Source organism: Doryrhamphus excisus, chromosome 1 (genome assembly GCF_030265055.1).
Source record: "Doryrhamphus excisus isolate RoL2022-K1 chromosome 1, RoL_Dexc_1.0, whole genome shotgun sequence".
NCBI classification, from domain to species: domain Eukaryota; kingdom Metazoa; phylum Chordata; class Actinopteri; order Syngnathiformes; family Syngnathidae; genus Doryrhamphus; species Doryrhamphus excisus.
In genome coordinates, this window is record NC_080466.1 from 5,710,713 (window position 1) to 5,735,429 (window position 24,717).

Consider the following 24,717-nt stretch of genomic DNA (forward strand, 5'->3'; position numbering starts at 1 on the left):
AGAGTAATGACTCTCTTCCGGGAATATGCTGTTGATGCTGACGCGTGCATTCTGTGTACGAGTGATTGTATGCTAAGTGTTCATCATGGAGGCAAGAATCAAGTCCTTTGAGACACTGACTGAAAGGGCCTTTCTTGATTTGTTTGTGATAGGTAAGGTGCATGGTTGTTTGCATTTGCACACAAATAAAATATGGTATAAAAAATATGTTTAAAATGGGGTCCAAATTAGGGATCGACCGATATGTTTTTTTTGGGGGGCCGATACCGATTTTTTTCCATCACCCTTAGCCGATGGCCAATTTTGCTTGGGCCGATATTTGTGGCCGATACTGCTTTTGATCCCTCAATTTACATGAAAAAATGACCATGATAATTATAGGTTATCACATGGTTTGTCTGGTATCAGGCCAGGTATAATGCCCTTTTCGGTCTTGGGCTGATACTGGCACGCTGGGGCATGATACTGGGTCTGATACCAGACAAACCATGTGATGATCTTATTATCACATACTATTTAATCATGAGCTTATTATCACGTACTATTTAAAAAGACCATTTTGTTTCCAGAAAATGTTCAGTTTATTACATTAGTATCATGCCCCCGCGTGCCAGTATGAGCTGATACTGACACTTGGGGGCATGATACCTGGCCTGATACCAGACAAACCATGTGATAACCTATAATTATCGAGCATCGATGTGATGACTGCTCCTCCGCAGCGTGACGCGCTCTTGATGTGATTCAACAGTGGGGTCAGGGTACCGCAACTACATGTGTTGTAGGGTCCTCTGCCGCCGGGGCAACACAAAGCTGCCCCTGCGGATGCCTGACTGTAAATCATGCAGTGGAAAAATACATCGGCGAACCCACGCGCATATCGGCCGATACCGATACAAGGAAAAAAACGCAAATATCGGCCTGATATATCGGCTGGCCGATGTATCGGCCGATTCTTAGTACAAATACAAAAGGTATTAACACCAGGGTTTGTCTTCTCCACGTACTCATTCTTGCTTGTGTGTGGTTTATCAGGTGTGTGTGTCCCGAGGGCTTTGAGGGCGATGCCTGCGAGTTCAACATTGACGACTGTGAGGACAATGACTGTGAGAACAACTCTACTTGTGTGGATGGAATCAACAACTACACATGCATGTGCTCACCAGAATACACAGGTAACCCGTGTCGTACCAGCGGCGTATTCTAACACTTGCCCTGTTTGCTTGCTTTAGCGCTGTGCTAATCACGTCTGACTGCTAACCTCTGTGGCGGTGTTCTCTCTCTGTGTCGCTGTACTTTCTGTCTTTTTCCTCATCTCGCCCCGCTTTCCGCCATACGTCGTCATTTCTGTGGTTGGCAGCCGCCACCAATGAAGTGGAGAGAGGTTAGTTGCTTCTTCTCGCTGTCCCTCTCTCCATGCTTCCTTCCATCCTCTGCCGCCGGTTTAACTGTGCTAAATAGATATCTATTAAGGCAGTGGGTCTCAAACATTTCAACTACCAACTCAGAAATATTCAGATTTGCAAGTACCACTGGTTTTGCTAACTGCGCTAACCAGCAAATTCAATGGCAGTGAATGTTTGGTGAATACGTTTGTATTTGTACAGTTATTTATTTTCCATGAACTGTATATATTAGGGATGCTCTGATCAGGGTTTTATGCTGCCGATATCGATACGGATCATCCAGGACTGAAATCGGTCGGATACTGATCACATGGATTAATTATACCTACATTCATTCATTCATTCTATCCCAGCTGACTTTGGGCGAGAGGCGGGGTACATCCTAGACTGGTTGCCAGCCAATCACAGGGCACATATAGACAAACAACCATTCACACTCACATTCATACCAATTTGGAGTCGCTAATTAACCTAGCATGTTTTTGGAATGTGGGAGGAAAAAAAAAAAAAAAAAACCACGCATGCGCAGGGAGAACATGCAAACTCCACACAGAGATGGCCGAGGGTGGAATTGAACTCGGGTCTCCTAGCTGTGTGGCCTGCACACTAACGACCATCATGCAGCCTTAATTATACATTCATTCATTCATTTTCAAACGCTTTTCCTCTGCTGGAGCCTATCCCAGCTGTCTTCGGGCAAGAGCCAATCACAGGGCACATAAAGACAAACAACCATTCACACTCACATTCATACCTATGTACAATTTGGAGTCACCAATTAATGTGGGAGGAGTACCCGGAGAACATGCAAACTCCACACAGAGATGGCCGAGGGTGAAATTGAACCCTGGTCTCCTAGCTGTGAGGTCTGCGCGCTAACCACTCGAACGCCGTGCCGCCCCTTAATTATACATATTTCATTTTATTTATGATGAGTGCTAGGGATGCCAGTAGTGGTTAATTGGGGGGCTGCACGGTGAACGAGTGGTTAGCTGGTCAGCTAGGAGACCCAAGTTCGATTCCACCCTCGGGCATTGCTGTGTGGAGTTTGAGGATAAGTGGTAGAAAATGAATGAATTAATAATTTGCGGGGGGGTAATAATCCAAAACAGATACTGATCAGTGGCCAATCTATCAAAGCATCCCTACTGTATATGTCTATAATATCATTTTATTTTTGTTTTTTCTGGTGTTCTGTAGTACCACTCGAAGGAGCTCACATATCACCAGTGGTACTTGTACCAGAGTTTGAGAACCACTGCACTAAGGCACATTATGTCTTCAGAATGTATGCCTTCAATGTTTCACTTTGTTTATGCTTGCTGTTGAATTCATATGTATTATTACTGTCTCAATAGCTTTTTATCCCCAAGTGCAATGGTTATAATAATTAACGGACTGCAATGTATTTTATTTTGTGGTTATTTTTATTGTCCCTCAGTTCCACATTTTCATATTTAAGGTTAAGCCTGAATTAGGTAATTATCACTGCTTTTACATGTCCTTTTTTATTTGTTGAAAAAAAACACTTCACCAATCACCAAATTTTGAGAATCTCCGACCCTTGGAAGACATCACACCAGCCTGCAATTACAGTTCAAACTTGGGGGCTATTTATCAGAGCATTCTTGCATCTTTGCATCATGCTTTTGAAGTAGAACTTAACAAATTTAAAAAATCATATAGAAAAGCGTTCTAACTGGTTTGGTTGCAAGACCAAACCAGTTGAAGTTCGGTGTCTACTTACGACCAAGTTCTCAATAAAGACAGGTGAGGTCCACTTCAGAGCCATTACTTTGAAGCAGTGTCAACCTGAACATGCAGAAATACATATCAGTTATAACTTACATAATATACCAAATCCTTTCACTGTGACATTCAACTAAAATGAAATGCATTCAAACAAATTCACTAACTAATTGACATTGAAATTCCCACAATACACGTGAGCTTACTTACACTTTCTAAGGCTCAACAAGAGACAGGCTTGACACATTCAACATCTTCATGGCAGTAGACGACTAACAAACGTGGTCCTCTTTGACGGCAGCTTTCAAATAGTAGCGTTAGCGTGTCCTTGCCATCTTAAGGAGTATTAATAGATGACACCTTGCTGCAGAATAAAATCCCCTTTTTTCAGCCCAGCAGAGACCTCCGACCCACCCATTTTCAGACCCACCAATTGAAAATGACTGATATAGAGGAGGGGCGGAGGTCTAGTGGTTAGCGCGCAGACCTCACAACTAGGAGATGAGGGTTCAATTCCACCCTCGGGCATCTCTGTGTGGAGTTTGCATGCATGGGTTTTCTCCGGGTTTCCTCCCACATTCCAAAAACATGCTAGGTTAATTGGCCACTCCAAATTGTCCATAGGTTTGAATGTGAGTGTGAATGGTTGTTTGTCTATATGAGCCCTGTGATTGGCTGGCTCCATCACCCCCGCAACCCTCGTAAGGAAAAGCGGTAGAAAATGAATGAATGAATGAATGAATGATATAGAGGATCTTTGACCAGCATTTTTCATAGTGGTTTTCTAAAGATGTGTCCATCAGAATAATTTAGTTGACTATCCCTGGCCAACAGCATGAAAATGGTCACACTCTCAGGCTTAAATGATCCCTTCTACAACAGTCTGTTCATGTTTTGTCGTTTACTTGCGTAATATCTATCCAAACTACCACCATAAAGCTTCACATAAACACTCACTTAATGGTCTAAACAGGCAGAAATATCACACCTAACCACACATCACAGATGGATCCCCAAGTGAGGTTATAATTATCCCCATTGTGGCTGTCAGGGACTCTGTTTTATTCCCTTTAAGTTTGAGGCGCATCTGGATGCGCCTGGGAATATCATCAGGAGCATCACATTCCCAGATGAGATCATTTATCAGACCTCTGTGTTCGTCTTTCTTCCCGAAAGAGAGTCATCCATCAAACACACACACAGAGTAGAAATGCATGGCATTGTATCTACAGGCTTGTCAGAGTCGTTCCAACTGCAAGTGTGTTGTCTGTGTGTCTTCCTAGGGGAGCTATGTGAAGAGAAACTGGATTTCTGCGCTCCTGAATTGAACCCTTGTCAGCACGACTCCAAGTGCATTCTAACCCCACAGGGATACAAGTGAGTGGGCCAGTCAAGCAAACACACACGTATCATAATTGATATTGTTAGCAGTGCTGTCTTGTTCCTCTACCACTGGATTCGAGTACAACATGTGTCATTCTAAAATAAATAATGCCTGTAATGTCTGTGTGAATGTATCGTAGGTGTGAGTGCACACCAGGCTACGTAGGTGAGCACTGTGAGGTGGATTATAACGACTGCGATGAAAACAAGTGTCAGAATGGCGGTCAGTGCATCGATGCTGTCAATGGATACACCTGTGTCTGTCCAGAGGGATACAGGTGAGAAACACACTTATTTCATAGCATAGCATTGCATAGTATGGAAATGATTTTTTCTTCTTGAAAAAAGTCTGAAAAAGACAGATCGTCTTATATTCGGAATAGCCAGTGGTGTCCAACAACTTATTTTCTGTGTACATCAGAGCTTTTCTGCCTGTCACTCACACACACACCAGTAACACAGAGATACAGAGACCGCTGAAAAGGTTCTTAGCAAGTTCACAAACAACATAGGAGATGTTATGATGTTAATTTTTTAACAGTGGCGATCAATAAAGCAAACAACTGTCGAGCAGTTAAAAATATTATGCTTTTATACCACTAACGGTGGTCGAGTGGTTAGTGCGCAGACCTCACAGCTAGGAGACCAGGGTTCAATTCCACCCTCGGGCATCTCTGTGTGGAGTTTGCATGTTCTCCCCGTGCATACGTGGGTTTTCTCCGGGTACTCCGGTTTCCTCCCACATTCCAAAAACATGCGACTCCAAATTGTCCATAGGTATGAATGTGAGTGTGAATGGTTGTTTGTCTATATGTGCCCTGTGATTGGCTGGCGACCAGTCCAGGGTGTACCCCGCCTCTCGCCCGAAGACAGCTGGGATAGGCTCCAGCACCCTCCGCGACCCTCGTGAGGATAAGCGGTAGACAATGAATGAATGAACAATTTTCTTTTTCCAAAAACCTTTTTTTGTTCATAGATAGAAGTAGCAATCAGCATTTAGCTTGATCTTGAAAATGTTGTCAGTCTACACAACATGGACAAAAGTGTTAAGACACACCTCTTAATCACTCAAATAATCAAATGCTTCAAATCTTAATTCTTAATCTTAAGAAGACTTGCTGGACACTGCTATGCATTCAAGTTTGTTTGTCAACCGTTAAGGGAAAGACATTTTGTCTCATTTTGTCTGTATTTGGATTAATTTGACAAGGAAGAACAGAGCCCAGACCTCAACATCATCACTGTCCCTTCCTCTGCAACTCAAAATTCAATGAAATGCAAATGAAATAGTGAAATGTGTGTAGGATGTAGTCTGCAGGCATATACTTGAGATTAACACTATAAGCAGCTTTAAGGGTGTTAAGCATTCTTAGCTCTGATTAGTGTCACTTCAGCGTGTACAGCTTCTTAAATGTATCCAATGTATTATGACCGATGTGTGTATGTGTTACAGTGGGTTATTCTGCAACGTGTCCCCCCCGATGGTCCTTCCTCGCACCAGCCCTTGCGACAACCACGACTGCCTGAATGGGGCGCAGTGCGTCGTCATAGGAACAGACCCACAATGCCAGTGTCTTCAAGGTTACGAGGGGGAGCGCTGCGAGACGCTTGTCAGCGTCAACTTTGTTGACCCCAAGTCCTACCTGCAGCTTCCCTCCACTCTAATCTCCCCACAGACGAACATAAGCCTGCAGGTGTGGAGTTTGATTATGTTGTAAACATCTAGTAATGGCTTCTCGTAGAGTCTTATAGACATGCTGCTGTGTTTTTAGATTGCTACAGACGAGGACAGCGGTGTGTTATTGTATAAGGGCGATAATGATCACATCGCTATGGAGCTTTTTAGGGGGCGCCTTCGTGTCAGCTATGATACCGGGTCCTACCCTCCTTCTGCAATATACAGGTACATAGACACAAACAACGTCGTCTCACTGGCACAGCTAGCTTTGACATGATGGATGAAACCATTGTGTATGTCCTTTAGTGTGGAGACGGTGAACGATGGCACTTTCCATGCAGTGGAGTTGGTAGCATCAGATCAGACTTTGTCACTGTCCATCGATGGTGGGGCACCCAAATCCATCAACTCCATCAGCAAACAGTCCACACTCAACTTGGACTCCCCACTTTACCTTGGAGGTAAGAACTATGTGACGCAGTGAGCAGTCATCTTAAAACAAGTATAATAGTACTACTATAATATCAATTATATATAATGGTAGATAGCACGCAGACCTCACAGCTAGGAGATCAGGGTTCAATTCCATCCTCGGCCATCTCTGTGTGGAGTTTGCATGTTCTCCTCGTGCATGCGTGGGTTTTCTCCGGGTACTCCGGTTTCCTCCCACATTCCAAAAACATGCTAGGTTAATTGGTGACTCCAAATTGTCCATAGGTATGAATGTGAGTGTGAATGGTTGTTTGTCTATATGTGCCCTGTGATTGGCTGGTAACCAGTCCAGGGTGTACCCCGCCTCTCGCCCGAAGACAGCTGGGATAGGCTCCAGCACCCCCGCGACCCTCGTGAGGAAAAGCGGTAGAAAATGAATGAATGAATGAATGAATAATGGCAGATCGATATCATGGATGGATGGATGGATGGTTAGTGTAAAAGTCATCGTATTATGATAACAAATTCAAAATATTATGTGAATACAGATATAATATTGTAAGAAAAAATGTACGAAAAGAAAGCAGGAAGGAAAAATGAGCAAAAAAGTGTAATGGAAAAAGAAAAAGGTCATACTCATGATATGCTCTGTCACCAACAACACAAAGTTGTCTCATTTTCTCAAGGGACACTACTACAGAAAACCTAAACTTGTATATACTTTGGAGTAGTCAGTACACAGTGTGTATAGCACTTACGTATATATTTAAATTGACTGCCCACTGAAAATGACTCAACACAGCGTGACATCACATTAGACACGTTGCGTTCTTCTTCCTTCCTCCCACTTGAGGATGCCCACATGTTGGGTTCAGGTCTGAATAGTTCTGAACAGGTCTGAACAGTACCAGCAGCTTTCGTGCAGCCCTAGACCTTGACGGTGCCACCACCTTACTGTAAACAATGCACAATTATCTTGGTACACACTTATGTTGCCAGCTATTTTCACTATAATGGCTGTGTGTTGAGTCATTATCATTCATTCAATCACAGGGCACATATAGACAAACAACCATTCACACTCACATTCATACCTTTTGACTTTTGTGTGATACTGCTTATTGAAGTCTGATTATTATAGTCTGAAACCACACTTGTATTATGATGTATTTTTGAATCATTTTTCCAGGTATGCCAGACCGTACCTCAGCGTCCGGGGGTCTGTCCGCCTTGCAGCACAGTTCAAGTGGACGAAACGGAACCAGCTTCCACGGCTGTCTGCGTAACTTGTACATCAATGGGAAGCTCCAGGACCTCGGAGCAGGGTTGGGTTCCGGTGCTACAGGAGCTGCGGCGGCACAGAGCACCACTCGGCAGTGGCTGGGCCAAGGGGTGGAGCCCGGCTGCCAGCCCTGCCAGAGAGGCGCCTGCATCCAGGGGGACTGCCACCCGACGGGGCATCGGGGCTTTACCTGTACCTGCCATCCTGGCTGGACAGGAACGGTCTGTGACCAGCAAGTCAATAACCCCTGTGATGGCAACAAGTGAGTGGTTTAGTGTGATGATGATTTTTATACTGCATTTCCCTAAATATAAATTAACTATGTTTTATTTCCATGTCCAGGTGTATTCATGGTACCTGTTTGGCGATCAACTCCTACTCATACTCCTGCCGCTGCCAGTCTGGCTTTAGTGGCGTCCTCTGTGACGAGCAGGACCAGGAAGCAGTCAATCCCTGCAGCTCGTCTCACTGCAAGCATGGCAAATGTCGAGTGTCAGGCCTGGGCAAAGCGTACTGCGAGTGTAACAGTGGATACACCGGAGAGGCTTGCGATAAAGGTGACACACATAATGAGGGTTTATCTATGTGTGGAGACTAAAATGGCTTTCCAATAACTAATCTCTAGATTCGGAATGTAATCTTCAGACGTTATTCTCCTAGTCTGCTTGGCTTATCTTTCTAACGTTGTTGTTTGCATTAACACCTCTTCCAATACCTTGCTTCTCCAACTCAGCCTCACCCGAGCTTCCTCTTAATCCCACACGAGGGGTCACTCAGGTGAGATGACATGGTCAGACCTTCTATTCTTTTCGAATGTAGCTGATGCAACCACCATCCAATACCTTTTCGTCATTCTTTATTTTTAACACTTTAACAGTGAGCATGTCATTCAGTTTGGTTATTGACGCGAATATAAGATCAAAAAATATATATGTTTCATCATATCTTCAGGACTGAGAAATGTATATTAAGATTAAGATTAAGATATGCCTTTATTCGTCCCTCAGTGGGGAAATTTGTATTGCACAGCAGCAAGAGTACAGAGTCAGTTAAGCAGTACAAAATACACAATATAGAAAAATAAACAATATAAACAACCCAAGTATTAACAAAATCAACATTTGTTAATATGAGGCATTATGGAAATACTTCACATAGAACTTAGTATATTATATACATGCAAATTCTCATTTCATTCACATCAAAACACGTTCTACCTTTTTGTCTATGTTTTGATCTTGAAAAAGAGGCGGCGTCTTATATTCTGCAAATTATTCGTCATCAAATGATGCCACTGCAAATGAAAAAGTTGTCAAAGTCATTTCCTGATACCACAATGGGAACATTGGGACTCTGACATACAGTACTCTGAACTTCTGTGTCAATACCAGTGTCTTTCGGAGCAGCCCGAAGGAGTCATGTTGCCATAGGTTGGATGAAGCTCTACTTTACATTACTTCAATTTTCTTAGAAGACTGAATCTCAGACTGAATCGACGGCTCCTCTGCTGGTTGCAGCCAAGTAGTTGAACTCCATTGTTCTTCAAGGAGATTCATTGATAATCAATTTCACACAATCAACCGTCAATCTATTGTTATTAATATTACTAGTATTTTTATAATAAAAATGCGGAAATCATCCGATTTCTGTGAAAAAGCACGTGATCGGTATATGCTCATACATGCCCTTCAACTGTCATCGCAAAAGCCAGTCACCTTCGGCTTGTCCTATTGCAGCATGCAGGCTGTAGTGAGCTTCTCCGGGCCCACTTTCTCTCACACTCGGCAGGCGTGCCAAAGCCAAAACAACCATGGCTGTTAGTGTTTTTCAGTACTTTTGTCAATATTGCGTACATATCTTTCGTTCTTTATTAACCCTCATGGATCTTTGTCTTTCGTTGTGCATGGTTCCTTGTCTGTAACAGTGCCTACAAACTGTTGTCCACATTAAGATCCCATTTTGACATTGGGTATTGGGTAAGCTTAGCCACTTACAAAGTGATGAACAGTCCAGAACATTCAAATCAAATCAACTTTATTTGTATAGCACTTTTCCTGCAAAGACATGCAACACAAAGTGCTTTACAGAATTAAAAACAATTACCACAATTAAAAGGAAAAACAAATACTAAGAAAGCCCCATCCTCCATACTAGACACACACACACACACACAATCATACAATCACACACAGTAGGGAGACATGGCATGGCACTGAGGATCAAGGAAACGCCATCTTTGGGGCCGCAGGCCGTGCCATCGGGGGACCAGCACCCGGGCCCCCCGACTCCGACAGACGGGCGGACCCCCACATTAAAGGGAGGAACACCCAGCCGGCCGGGTCGAAGGGACCCAAGGATGGCACCCCCTCAGCAGACCCGACACAGCCCCCAGTGTGGAGGACCCCCCCTGAGGAAATACTGGAGTTAAAAGCTAAAGACAAAAAGCATAAAATAGGACTAAAAAGATCAAAACATAAGAACATTTATGGTAGAATTCACATCAATTCAGAAAAGATAACATTGATGGCAAATTTAGGTTATGAATTAATTTGTATTTGATTGAGGGAAGTAAGAATTTGGCCTCCTATCAAACATTCTGATCCCCGCAGACTGGTTATGTGCCCATGAAGCATACAAAAAAGTCCATTCCTTTTAGGAAAGTACTCCTTAGCTCAACTCGCTATGTAGATAAAAGACACATGACAAAGAAACCTCTCCACCACCATGGGCAAAGACATCCAAAATAATGAATTGCACTGAAATACCATCATCATGTACCTCTGCGGCGCTATAATTCAGAATTGAACATCCCTGTGGATATTCTCATTCATGCAGGTCATTGTGTTCTCAGCACGTTGAATCCATTGCAACTGTTCAGGTTGTCTCAGAAGAGAGGAATCAAATGAGGATCATTCCACCCAAACCCACTGTTCTTGGCTGGCAAAGGACCTACTCCATTCATTGTAATCTTAACTGTCCTTGTTTGGGCATGGATAAAGGATAAAAACTCTGGATCCTGCACCAACTCCTCACACGAGAGCTGTTTTACTAAGCCTTTGAGTTGATGAATTGATGATGCTCAGATGAGAGGCGAAACGTCTTTGAAGACAACCTGAACAGTCCAGCTGCAATCAATTCAATGCCCTGGAAATACAAGATAACAGTCACTCCGGAACTCAATATTTTACCTAGTGGAAAGACTGATAGTGAGAAAAGTGAGGGATGAGCCCAAAATTCCAAGTGAGGAGATGGTTTATGATCTCAGGGGAGTCAGTGTCCCCATGTCCTCAGACGACACTTGTACAGGCCCATTTGAAGTTTTGCAGTGACGTTAGAAAGCCCCCGATCTTTTCCTTGGGCATAGCGGCCAATTTGTTCGGCGGACCTTGAACACAGCATGTATGACGCAGATTGAGACTTCTGTGTACATGACTTTCTCCGATGCTGCACAGACAGATGTGTATTTTCTATTTATCCTTCCACCTTGTCCTTGTTCACAAGGACACAGTGCACAAATCCACAGAGGTGAGGTTTAATAATGTTAGCTCTGTGTGCGCTGTACATTTTTGCTCAGTGCATAATCTCATATGCTTGTATGGCCATTTGGTTCAGTAATAAGCCTAATCTGGAATTAATTTACTTACTGATTTTTGTACATGATATGCCTTTGTAAAGGATTCGGTCAGATGTATCAAGGGATACGTGACTGAAAAGTTTTGGAACCACTGTACTAATCCATGTTTTGCTCTGTGCTCAAATACTTATGTCACAAATTCATTTTTAACCTTTATTTAACATTTTAACATTAAAATAACCATAAATATTCTGGACTGTTCATACCTTTGTTAGCCGGTAAACGTACAAAATTATTAAATACTTGTTTTTTTTCTACTATTATTGTTCCGCATAACAAAACAAATGACCAATGTCCACCCAAACCCCACTCACTCCCGCAGAGGTGGCCTGCAGAGGGGAACGGGTCCGAGATGTCTACCAGAGACAGCAAGGCTACGCGGCGTGCCAAACCCAGGAGAAGGTCTCCCGTCTAGTGTGTAGGGGCAGCTGCTCGGGGGAAGCAGAGGGACAAACCACCTGTTGCACCCCCCTCCGCAGTAAACGCAGGAAATACACCTTCCAGTGCACCGATGGCTCTTCTTTTGTCCAGGAAGTGGAGAAGGTTGTCAAATGTGGCTGTACAAAGTGTTCATCATAAAAAAAAAGAAAAAGAAAACAACAAAAAAAAAGACTTTGTCCTTGCAAGATGTGTTTTGTGTTCCCGCCCGCCTTACCTGCTCCCCTCCCACCTTTTGAGATCCTGACAAAATCCTCCAACAGTTTTTTTTTAAAAACCCTTAAAAAAAGAAGAAAAAAAAACAGAAAAAAGAAACTGCAGAGTTTCTTTCCTTGTCAGTGCTGGACTGATGATTGATGCTTCCTTGTGGGGATGATGAATTGTAAAGTACAAGACTTATTTTTTATTACCAAGTGAAGAAAAAGACAAAAAAAGGAGTTGACTTTTTCCTGGCATCTTTTTCTTGGTCATGATGACTCCGATGTTTCTTCCCTGGAGGTTCCACACGCCGCAGACATCCACCCCAAGCATCCTTTTCTGTGAGTTGTGTCGTAAGCGTACCCTTAAATGGTAGTAGCACAGATTCACCACTAAGAGGAGCCGGGTCTCAACAGCGGAGAGTTCAGTGGGCAATGACCCCACTGCGCCGAAGAGACTGAGTACCCCACTATTTTGAAAAGCTACTGAACACTCTCACCTGTAGAAGAGTTATGTTACCTGCCAGGGTCAATACACTATCCTCCCCAGTCATGAGTATTTATTGTATCATAAATACCTATACTTATTACGTAGGTCCTCCCCCATGTATCAAGCTGATTCTTTTAATATATATTAATTTATATTTGTCTGTATTTTTGTATTAAAAAGGCATAATCTGTCGAGATAGCTGAACTAACATGATGGCGTCCTTCATTTTGGTTGAAGAGTTTTGTTTTTTGTGCTTGCCAGAGACCTTAGTTACATTTTAATCAGCAAATGTGACGTGAGGATGGTGTATATTTTTGTCACATTTCCTGAGAGAGTTGTACTGTGCCATTACCAGAAGGTCTTTATATTAGAGTATACAAAAGACAAAATATTGTGAGTAGCATTGACCCTAGAGGATGCCGAGAACTGTTTTTACCTTTTTAACAAATTTATTGCTTAAAGGATACTGTGACTTTTTCTAAACGAACTACTTTGTTAGCCCCTTGGTCTCCAGTGTTTTAACATATTGCTGCTAAGTTTTTGTACCGTAGACTTGGATCCTGATCTGTATGTTATATAGAATCTCCTGCTCCGACTGTACAGGGGCGCCTTGTGTAACAGATAAATACAGTATGTTCCCCACCTCTACACGTGTGCATTGTGCTTTATCGATTCCACCTCTACCCACAGACTAATGTCAGTTCCTTGACTGATGTTTGTTAATTAAAACCAATATTTACCTCACACTCTTTACCTTTGCCTTTTTTGTGACAAATGGATTTGAAGGAGGTGTTCCCTCTCTGTATCGTGGTTCACCGTTTCGCAGAATATTTTTAGTGCTGCTTTTTTTAACAATCATTGCATTGTATGGCCCTTTAAGAAGAATTGCATTGTGGGATATTGAGTGTCTCTTCCGTCCCTCGCGCCTCTGTCTGTCACCTATTGTTTTCTGCGTCGTGATTGGCTGCTCCGCCGTGTCTCCTGTGTCATCGCTAGCTAGCTTCTTTGCTAGCTAAATGAATCTTCGCTTCGAATGAGGACTGCAACAGGAGGAGTTTCTTGTGTAGGTTGATAAAAATGTTTAAAATTCAAATCAAGGTTTGAACTTTGACAGTGTAAATGTTATTGGCTGTAAAGTGTATGGTGCAGTGTTTTACAGGCTTAAACATATATAATCCAAAAATTAAGTTTTTGTGGACTGTTTTGGGAAACTATCCCACTTTAAACGAGGGAACACTGTGAGGCCATTGGTACAATTCGGGTGTGATCCTCCCTCTCCTGTCCTCTACTGGCCTGCACTAACTCTTGAGCATTCATGCTTGTCCATCACTTCTATTCTGCTCTATTATATTTCCCTGATTTGAGGATTATTTCCAGTCTTATTTGAAGTGATTCTTATTATTTGTCCTGCCAATTTATGGAAACACTAATTGTTGGTAAGAATAGCCTTAAAGTTTGATTAAATCTGGAGAAATCCACAGTGATGTTGTAACACGATGTTAGACTTTGAAAGCCTCAGGTGTAAATCATGGGTTGGATGTCTCATGGCTCAGGTGGTAGAGTGCTCGTCTCCCAATCTGAAGGTTGCAGGTTCGATCATCCGACCTCCAGTTGTCATGTCGAAGTATCCTTGGGCAAGATACCGAACCCCCAGTTGCTCCTGATGCTGCATCATCAGTAGGTAAGTGCTATGAGTGCCTTGGAGGTGGGAAAGCGTACAGTATAGTACAGTATAATAACAGGATTGTTGTTTATAGTGCATTCAAGCCCACAAATCTGCAAATTCTTCTGGGTCATAATTATTATTAAATATACAGCACAATACAGCTTAGTCACATTAGATTCATATCAGCCAAAATTGAAGTTATCACATTTGTAGAATAATTAGTAATAGTTAGCGGTAGAACAAAAAAACAGCAGCTTCAGTGATCTCTTTGGAAGCACTCCAGCCTTGTTCTCGTCCAAGTTTGTCCCATTCATATGATGGGAAGTCCCCACATTGATCCGGGTGAAAGTACCCACCCCCTCCTACACAATACTGGAAACCACAAGAGAAACATTTATTGCAGTGGACACAAAAAAATCCATGAAGTGACAGTAGGTTCCTTTAAAGTCACTAGGCTGAAATTGAGATTTGTACTCACATGTTCAGTGTTGCATCCTGTCGTCTTGACCCCAGAGCAAATTGCCATGGCTGAACGTTCATAATTTATTGCTCTGAAAGTGATAAAACCTGTTTCAAACTCCCCTTTGATAGAAGAAGAACAAATGTTTATTAGTACCCCTCAGTGAAAATTCGGTATTTTACAGTTTATACACTACTATGCACCACATTTGTCTGGGCCCATGGAAAAAGAATATGGATAGGCTCAAACTGATGACGACAACAGCAAGATGACATCTTGTATTATACTGAATGAACAGTAATATTGTGGTTGTTGGTACATTATTTACTCAAGTGAGTGATGGTCTTACTTCTTGAATTGGGTCCATATAAATTCCTAGTGGACTCTCGGTCTCCGGAGTCGTACACAATGGAAATAGCTGGACCTCTGTCACTGCAGGAGCCCACATTGTATCTCACTGGATATTGCTAAAGAAAAGGCATACAGGCGTAAGACAAGACGTGTTTCATCATAGCTGTCAAAAATAGCATAATAATTGTGGTAACTAATTTATTTTATTAATAATCGCATTATATTTTTGGACGAGTGTTTAGCACACAGGCCACACAGCTAGGAGACCTGAGTTCGATTCCACCCTTGGCCATGTCTGTGTGGAGTTTGCATGTTCTCCCCGTGCATGTGTGGGTTTTCTCCGGGTACTCCAGTTTCCTCCCACATTCCAAAAACATGCTAGGTTAATTGGCGACTCCAAATTGTCCATAGGTATGAATGTGAGTGTGAATGGTTGTTTGTCTATATGTGCCCTGTGATTGGCTGGCGACCAGTCCAGGGTGAAAATGAATTAATGAATATTATATTTTTTAACATAGCTCTTTGCTATGACAGACAGTGACACAGTGTAGTTCCCTGAGTCATGCAGAGTCTGACGCTCTTTTAAAATTTTAATGTGACTTGAACTCATCAACGGCAGTGCAATTCCAATCTTCCAATTCCAAGACTTAAAGTGATTAATGTTCTGCTGCCACTATTAAAGAAACTGTTAAGGAAATAGATTTTAAGACATGTATGGCATCTTTTAGATTTAAATTTTCCATTCATTTGGAGCTGTTAATTTATACAAATACCATTTTACCATTTTTTCCGGACTGTATGTCACTTTTTTGTCATGGTTTGGTTGGTCCTGTGTCTTGTACTCCGGAGCGACTTATGATATATTTCTGAATATCATTGTAAATGTTAATGATGCATTATTGATTTGACAGTACTAGTTTTAATATGATGTTTCTATTGCCGAACTACCTTAAAGAGCTGCAAGAGGTTGCCTCCATACAGATGGAGGAAGTTGTTGTCTGTGTGGTAGCGGAGAATGGCCCCCAGCTTCCAGTGTTCCATTGGGAAGTTGTTGGGAACATGCCATACGGACATATCTGCTGCCACAATGTCGTAGTAACCTGGGTTCTGTTGAAAGGAACACTGTTAGAGTTCAACCTCCAGAGTCAGACTCCTCAAAAGTTGTACAGTTAGTTGGAAATCATAAAACTTTTGAAGTTCTGGGTATAAATCTCCTTCCTCATGGGCTGACCCGCCCCTAGCTAGATGCTTCTTGGAGAACAGTTTGGTTGAAAAGTAGGCTTATGAGACATCTGAAAATAAAGCCTGAAATTCTGTGATATATGGACCGGTTGTTTGGTTGTTTTTATCTCTAAATTGACACCACTGTGTCTTACACACCACAGATTACAGTATTATTGTGGGACCCTTGAAACCTATTAAAATATTTGAACAATACTATAATATTGGACCTTTAAAACATGCTTTCCTCAAACTAATAATGCTGTTAATGTTTTTATATAATTTTGCGCTAATATTTTGATCGTAAATCTGCTGGTTGTGGTGTGCCTCGGTACCTTAAAATCATCCGAAGTGGCTCCTTCTGCTGTTCCAAAGGTATTTCTATTAGACCAGTTCCCGTCTCCATCTGGAAGGTTTTCATCATTGCCCTGTTGGCTAGACCAGCGGTCACCAACTGTGCACCTTCCGGACGCACTGTTTTCATGGACGCTCGCCACCAGCGTCCAGCCGCCTCCGGCGGTGGTCATGTCACAGAAAGTCTGATAAACCATTCCATTAGCAGTGGTTAGATAGTACAAGCCATCTGAGAAAATGAGAAAAACAAATGTAACCTGTCTCAAACACATGGGAGCGAATTCAGGTTCAATATTTGACCTTCATGTTCGTTATATCTATCCCTGATCTCTTTGCAGCTTCTTGCAACATAGCTGGATCTGCTCCGCAGCTTCTCCAACTGTTCAAAGTTTGTCTCCGTCGTACGTCCAGCGGCGTCTTAAATGTGCTCAATAAAGGTCGAATATTAGCATGCATTTCAAAAGAACCACATATACATACCGAATATGTTCAGTTTGTTTGTGTTGTCATTTACAGTACCTGACTTTAAAGACGCAGCTAAGAAGGTTGTTTGTCCCAAAGACAGCAAAACAAGGAGACTGTAAAGCATGGCTGTAAAACATCAGCAATTGAAGAATATGTTATATCATACATAGACCTTGTACATTTAAGAGATTCTACGTAACGCACCGTTACCTGTGTTGGTGGCAGAGCTTTGGCGCATCTTATCTTAGTTTAGCCAAAAGACAAGTATGTCAGTGGGTTTTAGTTAACGCCAATTGGTTCAAAGTTCCAATCGGTTAATGTTTAATCTTCCATTGGGCTATTTTCTGATACACTTTGTTCAAACTACATTACATTATCCAACTGACGGATAAGATTTACTGATTAAAGAAGGTGTGTCTTAGTCTGTTTTCAAATGAGTCACATACTGAAAATACCGAAAACCACGATAACCGTAACTCAGTAACCCCTCATTCATGGCTGTTGCCGGTATTTGGTTCCAGAATCGACTGTGATAAGTGAATTTCCGCAAAGCAGGATTCCTTATTTATAAATTGAATATTTTTGTAGTTAGAGCATGGAAAACCTGTTTCCAACCTTCTGAATGCAGTTTTTATTCGACAGATGTATGGACTCCAATCATTTGACTTGAGCTCAAGTCAAATTCGACTCGCAATTTTGATGACTTTGACATCAATGACTCAGACTTTAGTCTAATGAATGAATACTAGATATTTTGTCTTGAGTAAAATGTGCCCCCATTCAATATATTCAAATAACGCGAGCACTGCACATTTTCCCACAGAATCTGACTCATTAATGCACTTACGTCCCGTCCAATCAGGTTTAATCTTTCCAATCTGCTTTGTTTTGGTAGCTAATGTCTCCAACACAATGCAGTCACCTTTACACTTGTATTACCCAACATAGTAAACATAACAAGACATAAATAAGACATGTGTGTGTTATTTTAAATGTATTCACAAGGGGAACTGAGTGGCGGGAAGACAGGATGTGATGTCTGAAGTTCAGAGTTGAAAAGTGCTAGTTATTTTCAATAACTAGGTGTGTCTGATAAAATTGGTATATACATTTCATATCGGTATCATGTTTCCTGTCAATAATGATACTGTCGTCGAGTGATGGCGTTCGCCACACAGCAACAAGCTCGGTTTGGCCATAGTTTCAAAGTTTTGCAATGATTGTACAGTGTTACGTTTTGCGGCTCCAACTAAATAGTAACACAACTGCTACTGCTAGAATTATATCAAGTTATCTGCAGATAGAAAAGCTATAATACCAATATATCTGTATAGATCTGGAAAGCATGGCAATGCATGCACCATGATTCATAGGGGTTACTGGATACACTGTTCATATTATTTATTTGATTTATAGAGCATTCAAAAACACTATTGGTGATGCATAATAAAAACACAATGGATAGAAACATAATCGTATTTACAGATTAAAAACTCAATCTAATCTGATCAGTTTTGGTTATTTATTGAGGCATATTTTTCACTGTGTTCCACTGTGATGGTGGTGCCTGTAGCTGAATGTCAGTTCATAAACAATGACGAGTCCTTGTCTTATACAAAATGTCAACAAGAACAATGGGCACACAGTACGATACTGACACATGAAACACCTTCCTTTGTAGGTAAACTGGTCTAATTCTTTCCACCTCTAAGATGGCAATTAGGTGACTCATGTGTCTAGAGATAATGGAGGATTAGTGTTAGACCAAAAAATAGAACAAAAGCGGTTGTCATGACGCCTTAGCAATAATGAGGATACTCATGAGGAACACCATGATGAAAAAGATCCACATGAAGAATCGATCCATCACTTTAGCAATCTTCTTCCACTCTGCCGCCTTGACACAAGTTGCCCTCTGCTCTCGGAAGCAGTTGGCCATGTACTGGATGTTCTTCACCACCTACAGGAGAGACATTATTCTTTATATACTATATAATATATCATGCTTTTTTTTAGGAAACACACTAATAAGTTAAATATTATACCTGATTATGTTGGAGGCAGGGGCAGCTGCAGGGGCAAGCTGGGGTCAAATGTTTTGTCTCCCCAGGATCGAGGAGATGCTCCTTCAGTTCTCCATTCAAGTGCTGGAGTTTCAGAGGATGAGGAGTAGCCTCGTAGTCCAGGTCGTCTCTTGTGATGTAATGCTGGTAGTGCTGACCCGCCCCTCGGTTCCCCTGTGCCCGACCGGCTCCAAAGGTGTGGTTCTTATGGTTGTTGTGATAGTGATGCCTGGTGTTGCCATTTGCCTGATTTTTGTGCTGCTTTTTGGGATGATGGACACCGTGACCGTTGGTGTGCTTGTATGCGTCTGTGTCACGGTAGTAGATGTCACAGTTTTCAGGGTTGAAGGTCGCATCACTCATGGTTTCGTCGGGGTACAGGGGGCTCTTCTCACACTCTGAAGTTGTGCAGTTCTCCCCCACCTCATAGACAAAGAAGATTTTGGACATGTAGTCTATGATGAGGACTTTAGCCCAGTGAGGTACCGGCTTGGCCTCAGCGCCACAGAAATGAATGTTCATGATGAAGATGGTGAGGGATGTTGAGGCTGTGATCATTGTCATGGTGGCGATGTAGTATTTTCCTAGGAATTTGGTAAAGGAAAAAATGTACACAAAAGTCACAATGTTAGGTGCAACTGTAAAATTGTATGAGTCCCATGACAATGGTTGTGTCTAGAATTCTGTCATTAGAAGGATAATGGAGGTTTTATTTTGGCTGAATGGTGGAATGTAAATTACGTAGAAAAAGAAACAGGTATATGTTTAAAGGGATAGTTTGGCTTTTTTGACATAAAGTTGTATGACATCCCCATCGGCAGTGTCGTGGAGTTCTGGTTAGTTTTCAGTGGTGAGAAATGTAGTTCCGTCTAGTTGGTGGGGTCACTAAAGTAAAGAGTTTTTCTTCTCAAAACAAAATGCATTCAAAAGAGTAATAATAGTACTACTTGTACTATTTAAAGGGAACCTATTATGCTCATTTTTGGCACTTTCTATTGAGTTGTGGACTCCTGTAGAGCAGCTACACACAATAACCCACATAGAAAGCTTTCTAGATCTTCCAGAATCTGCACCTATAAAAGCTGTCCTTCCTTGGATTTCCAAAATGGTCTGTTTTAATTCATTCCACGCACAGCCCACCTCAGGGCACACCCACTCCGCTATGATTGGTATCACTCAACTTGTACGGATATGAGCTTGTTAAAAAATTAAACACCACTAATACCACTGGGGAAGAAAGGGTCCCCAGAACCCTGACAAGTCCGCGCACCACATAGAGACTGAGTGTGCATAAGTAAATACACTGATTTTTTAAAACACTATAGACCTATTGACAATAAAAACCAAAAAAACAAATAAAAATACCAAATAATAACAAAAAAAAAGTAAAATAAAAAACACAGCAAACCATAATAAACTTTTAAAATAATATACAACAATATACAATAATATACAACAAAAAGGGAACAACTGAAACCAACAACTAACCATCTTGGCAACCTGTATTTAAAAAAAAACAACCTAAATAAGTGCTTGCCTAATCCCACCACTAGATGGAGACCATGCGCCGTTCAGGAGTGCTGCTGCTCAAGAGACTGCTGCACAACTCTGTAATATTTTCTCATATTGTATAATAAATGTGACTCACCTATATAGGGCATGCTCTCTGCAGGCGGCATGCTCTCAGCAACCAGCAGTTGAAACACAGTGAGGGCCAGCAACACAGTCACCCCCAGGGACACCTTCTCCCCCGAGTCGGCAGGGAGGTAGAAGCCCAGTGGCGCCAGGAACGAGATGAGAAAACAAGGCAGGAGCAGGTTGAAGATGTAGAAGGACGAGCGACGCTTCAGGAGCAGGGTGTAGGTGACCTCGGTGTAAGGATCAGAGCAGCAGCCGTACATCATGACGTTCCTCACTGCCGGCATGCCGTGGCACTCCCACTCCACATTCTCCACAAAGTCAGACAGGTCGCCGCTGTCCATCCCCAAGCTGATGTCCACCTGTGTGAAAGACCACTGGGGGATGACTTTTTTTTTCATCTGGTTTCACATGATCCACATTCATTTGCCTCTTCTTCCTCACCTGGTTCCCATTGTAGGTCCAGGAGCCAAAGGTGAGGTTGCACTGCTGCCAGTCAAAAGGAAAGTAAGAAACATCCACCACACATGTACTCTTTGTGATGGCAGGAGAGTCCCAGACAATCTCCCCATTGTAGCGCAGCTTCACATTGGTGTTGGATGGACCAGATGATTCTTCATCTGCTCTGCACACATTAGACCCGAGTCAGATGCAAACACACCTTCTTTCAAGTACACTTGATTATACTATCCATGCACAGTGTCTCCATAGTACTTGTTTTTTATGTTCATCTACTAACTTGTTATAAAGGACAATGTCTGGCTTCCAAACCAAGTCGCTGGGAATGTTGATCATCTCCAGATCATCGTAATCCTCCTTGTTCCACTTCAGGTTGGCATCGTGCCACACCTGTCTGATCCACAGATAGGTGGTCAGCACCTGGTTTCTCTCATCCTTCATAAACAAACACAATATGTATTCTGGGTCACATTTGAGACTTTTAACTTGAAATTTCTTTCAAGATTCCAACATATAGTATCTCACAAAAGAGCGTACACACGTCAAATTTCAGCAACTATTTATTATAGCTCCTCAAGAGACAGGGCTATAGCAGTGAGCAAGATGCAGATACTAAGATAAATATCTAATGATCTTTTAGTTTTGGATTATTACTTTTTAATTTTACTAGTCTGTGCAGCACTTTGGAAACTCTGTTTATAAAATGTGCTATATAAATAAAGTGGATTGGATTGGAAATATGTGGTGCAAGTGTCATAGTTAATGTAAGGTACTTGTGCAAGGCACTTGTATTGCCAGAGATTTAGACCATAATTGTAAATCTATACTGCTATACAAGCTGTACATTGACTACTCTAAAGTATATGCAAATGTATTTTTTCTGGACTATATAATAAATTGGCTGAAATGTGAAGTGTCTACTATAGTGGCTACTATGTTGGCATAAACTTCAGTACAGTAGTGCCCTCTAATGGACAATGTTTGTTACTGTAGGTTTTCCCTGGAAGAAATGTAGCTTTATATGACTTGATGCATACCAAGCTGAACCCCCCACAGTGTCGGCAGGTTGTAAAGTGACAGGTGATGTGTTTTCTCCCCACTCACCATATCTTTAATCTGTGAGAGTGTGATCTGGAGGGAGACGTTGAGCGCTTTGTCGGTGTCCTCCACAGGCCTCAGAGCGTTGGAGTAGTCCTCCATCAGGTCACTGAGAAGTTTACGTGCATAATGTCCTCCTGCACCCTCACACACTGTCAGGAAGGAACAAGGGGAGTAAGAGAAAGCAACGACATGGAGTCAAGTTTCTGAACAGGTATAAAGTTTAACTCTGTAGGAGAAAAGCTAAAGAGAGCATTAAAACTGACCTTGCACCAAAAGGATGATCCAAACCATCACTGCTGCCTTCTTCATTTTCTTGCAGTAACTGTGCAGCTGTGCATTCGCCGAGTCGTCACCCAGAAGGTCAGTCTTCCATTCTCTTGATCTACATTATGTCAGAGACTCTCGATGCTTCACTAGCTATTAGTCGCAGTTTGTCTCTGTCAATGTGTGTGTTTGTGCATGCATGTGACGACTGCTTTGTAACAGGATCTGACACACAAACACAATGCCGGTATCGCATATCACACAGGCAGTAAGTGAACCGCGACACTCGCCACACAGTCCACCCGTGTACATGACCAGTCCCCCCCCCGTGGAACACACTGAACACCATACACACTGCATGACAATGACGTACAGTACATCACATGGTACCACGTACCAGGTTATTCAAGAAGAGCACACACATGTTAAGCAGCATGTGACACATGTTACAACACACCAGTGAAAAAAAACAGATCCGGGATCAGATTTCAGTCCATAGTGAGAGATTTCCACAAACAATACATTCCATGGTGTAGGATTTGGTAATCAGAAGGGAAGGCCTGACTATAAATGAACCTACCTTATGTCCACTAGAATGATATCGCAATTGCAACTTGTTGTAATACTATTAATAAGTACACTCAAGAACGTCTGACCCCCTTTACACTCTAAAAAGTAATTCAGATTATCTGTTGACACCACTTGATTTTATACATGAATGCAATGTAAAAAATGTAATTAATTGATTAAGATAAACTTTCTAAGTTGCTAACTTTATTTTTTAAGTTATGTTCAAATAATAATGTTGGCGATTACATGAACTTAATTTAGAATGTCATATACACTCAAATTTTATTGTTGGTAAGCTTAAAACAAAATTCAGGTTTCCATGACTTAATAAAATTAGCTTGGTAACATAGTATATACACACACACACACACACATATATAGTATATATATATTAAGTTACTGCTACTTAAAAAGTTGTGTGCATTGTTATATATAATTAAGTAGACAACAAATTAAACTACTTTTGAATAAAATGTCAGTTGACTTAACATATTTCTTTGAGTTACAAACTTAAAAACTTGTCCTTATGACAACAATTATTCAGTAAGCATTACTTAAAATAAGCTTTGAGTGAAGAGGAAAAGCTAATTTGTGCAATGCAATATTGTTTGTTGGTTCAAAGCAATTTCAAATTAAGTTGTCATAACTAAGAAAGACTAATGGAAACTGTTGCGTAGATTTTTTTTGTTGAGGCTAAACGTTTATTTTTTGAGTGTACTTTCCATCACAAGATATAGTCTTTGGCCTATCGATCCTTGGCATATGAAATGGATGGGTCCCTCTTTGGTATGGTTCCCATGGCAACGTGTTTGGCATCTGACATTTTCTCATTAAAAGGCTTCGGGAAGGCTTTGTCATTGTCCATGAATCAGGAAGTAGCTTGCATAACTAACATGGACAAATACAAAACACCCCGCATTTGTTTTGTTTAGCTTTTTAAACATATTTATGTATTTATTTGTTATTTCTAATGAATCTACATATCTATGTATTTATTTAAACACTTTTTCCCCTTTCTATGAACTCTGTATATGCTATTAGTGTAAGATTATTTATGGTTTGTAGGACCAATTGGATTGCATGAAATACAGCAAACAAGGTTAAAGTCGGTAAATGAGGTTAGCATACCCCAGGTGTTTCCTGTGTGCATTTGTCTGTCTGTCTGTGTGTGTGTGTGTGTGTGTGTGTGTGTGGGTCTGCGTGCATGTGTGTTTAAGAAAGGGGGATTAGGCCTTGTGTTGACTGTGTGACAATGGCAGAATGTGTGACAGAAAGTCTTAACGCTAAATCTGTTAGTTTTTGGTAAATGAAAGATGAATTTGCACAGTAACAGGTTTAAAAGTACATTACATAGAATATACAATCATGTGATGAAACACGAGTGTGCTGTACACATTAGTCAGAAATTAGTCTGTG

General features: G+C 41.6%; 3 protein-coding genes and 1 long non-coding RNA gene across 10 annotated transcripts in view; 2 read left to right on the forward strand and 2 right to left on the reverse strand.

The window, feature by feature from the left end:
* slit2 (slit homolog 2 (Drosophila)) overlaps positions 1–13,433 on the forward strand; it is a 112,105-nt gene extending 98,672 nt beyond the window's left edge. For 4 of the 6 annotated variants that reach the window (XM_058067227.1, XM_058067253.1, XM_058067237.1 and 1 more), the window contains 10 exons: positions 1,036–1,175; positions 1,361–1,384; positions 4,439–4,532; positions 4,679–4,816; positions 5,992–6,232; positions 6,311–6,441; positions 6,523–6,677; positions 7,838–8,192; positions 8,273–8,487; positions 11,887–13,433. In XM_058067227.1, the coding sequence (XP_057923210.1) occupies positions 1,036–1,175; positions 1,361–1,384; positions 4,439–4,532; positions 4,679–4,816; positions 5,992–6,232; positions 6,311–6,441; positions 6,523–6,677; positions 7,838–8,192; positions 8,273–8,487; positions 11,887–12,143 (1,750 nt within the window). In that variant the 3' untranslated portion in view covers positions 12,144–13,433. The remainder of the gene's footprint in view (positions 1–1,035; positions 1,176–1,360; positions 1,385–4,438; positions 4,533–4,678; positions 4,817–5,991; positions 6,233–6,310; positions 6,442–6,522; positions 6,678–7,837; positions 8,193–8,272; positions 8,488–11,886) is intronic. The other 2 variants (XM_058067263.1, XM_058067272.1) reach the window with 1 other exon arrangement.
* A 234-nt stretch (positions 13,434–13,667) lies between these two features.
* On the forward strand, positions 13,668–22,239 carry LOC131138421 (uncharacterized). Its single transcript, XR_009132086.1, has 3 exons — positions 13,668–13,752; positions 14,243–14,370; positions 20,942–22,239. It is a non-coding gene; the product is annotated as an uncharacterized LOC131138421 (long non-coding RNA).
* LOC131138401 (intelectin-like) lies at positions 14,436–17,507 on the reverse strand. 2 transcript variants are annotated; one of them, XM_058087296.1, is made up of 8 exons: positions 17,417–17,507; positions 17,261–17,332; positions 17,042–17,158; positions 16,723–16,970; positions 16,115–16,273; positions 15,165–15,282; positions 14,834–14,937; positions 14,436–14,727 (listed from the first exon to the last, which is right to left on the reverse strand). In XM_058087296.1, exons 1-8 carry the CDS (start codon positions 17,442–17,444, stop codon positions 14,584–14,586), a joined length of 990 nt encoding a protein of 329 aa, XP_057943279.1. In that variant the 5' UTR covers positions 17,445–17,507; the 3' UTR covers positions 14,436–14,583. The 2 variants fall into 2 exon arrangements, with proteins under 2 accessions (XP_057943279.1, XP_057943271.1); XM_058087288.1 differs by having other exon boundaries at positions 17,411–17,489.
* Positions 18,742–22,868, reverse strand: chrna9a (cholinergic receptor, nicotinic, alpha 9a). Its single transcript, XM_058087272.1, has 7 exons — positions 22,731–22,868; positions 22,471–22,616; positions 21,647–21,801; positions 21,352–21,532; positions 20,918–21,269; positions 19,252–19,853; positions 18,742–19,166 (listed from the first exon to the last, which is right to left on the reverse strand). Exons 1-7 carry the CDS (start codon positions 22,774–22,776, stop codon positions 18,996–18,998), a joined length of 1,653 nt encoding a protein of 550 aa, XP_057943255.1. The 5' UTR covers positions 22,777–22,868; the 3' UTR covers positions 18,742–18,995.
* Positions 22,869–24,717: the final 1,849 nt, after the last annotated feature.

Excerpts from the sequence above, each read along its gene's own strand:
- LOC131138401 (XM_058087288.1), bottom strand. The coding sequence starts at position 17,444 with ATGCGCCAAAGCTCTGCCACCAACACAGGTAACG. Across the intron at positions 17,333-17,410 it reads TGCCACCAACACAGGTAACG|CCATGCTTTACAGTCTCCTT; the intron begins GTGCGTTACGTA and ends GATGTTTTACAG. Across the intron at positions 14,728-14,833 it reads CAGGATGCAACACTGAACAT|TATTGTGTAGGAGGGGGTGG; the intron begins GTGAGTACAAAT and ends TGTGGTTTCCAG.
- chrna9a (XM_058087272.1), bottom strand. The coding sequence starts at position 22,776 with ATGAAGAAGGCAGCAGTGATGGTTTGGATCATCCTTTTGGTGCAAG. Across the intron at positions 21,270-21,351 it reads GGACCTACAATGGGAACCAG|GTGGACATCAGCTTGGGGAT; the intron begins GTGAGGAAGAAG and ends TCTTTCACACAG. Across the intron at positions 19,854-20,917 it reads AGAGAGCATGCCCTATATAG|GAAAATACTACATCGCCACC; the intron begins GTGAGTCACATT and ends CCAAATTCCTAG.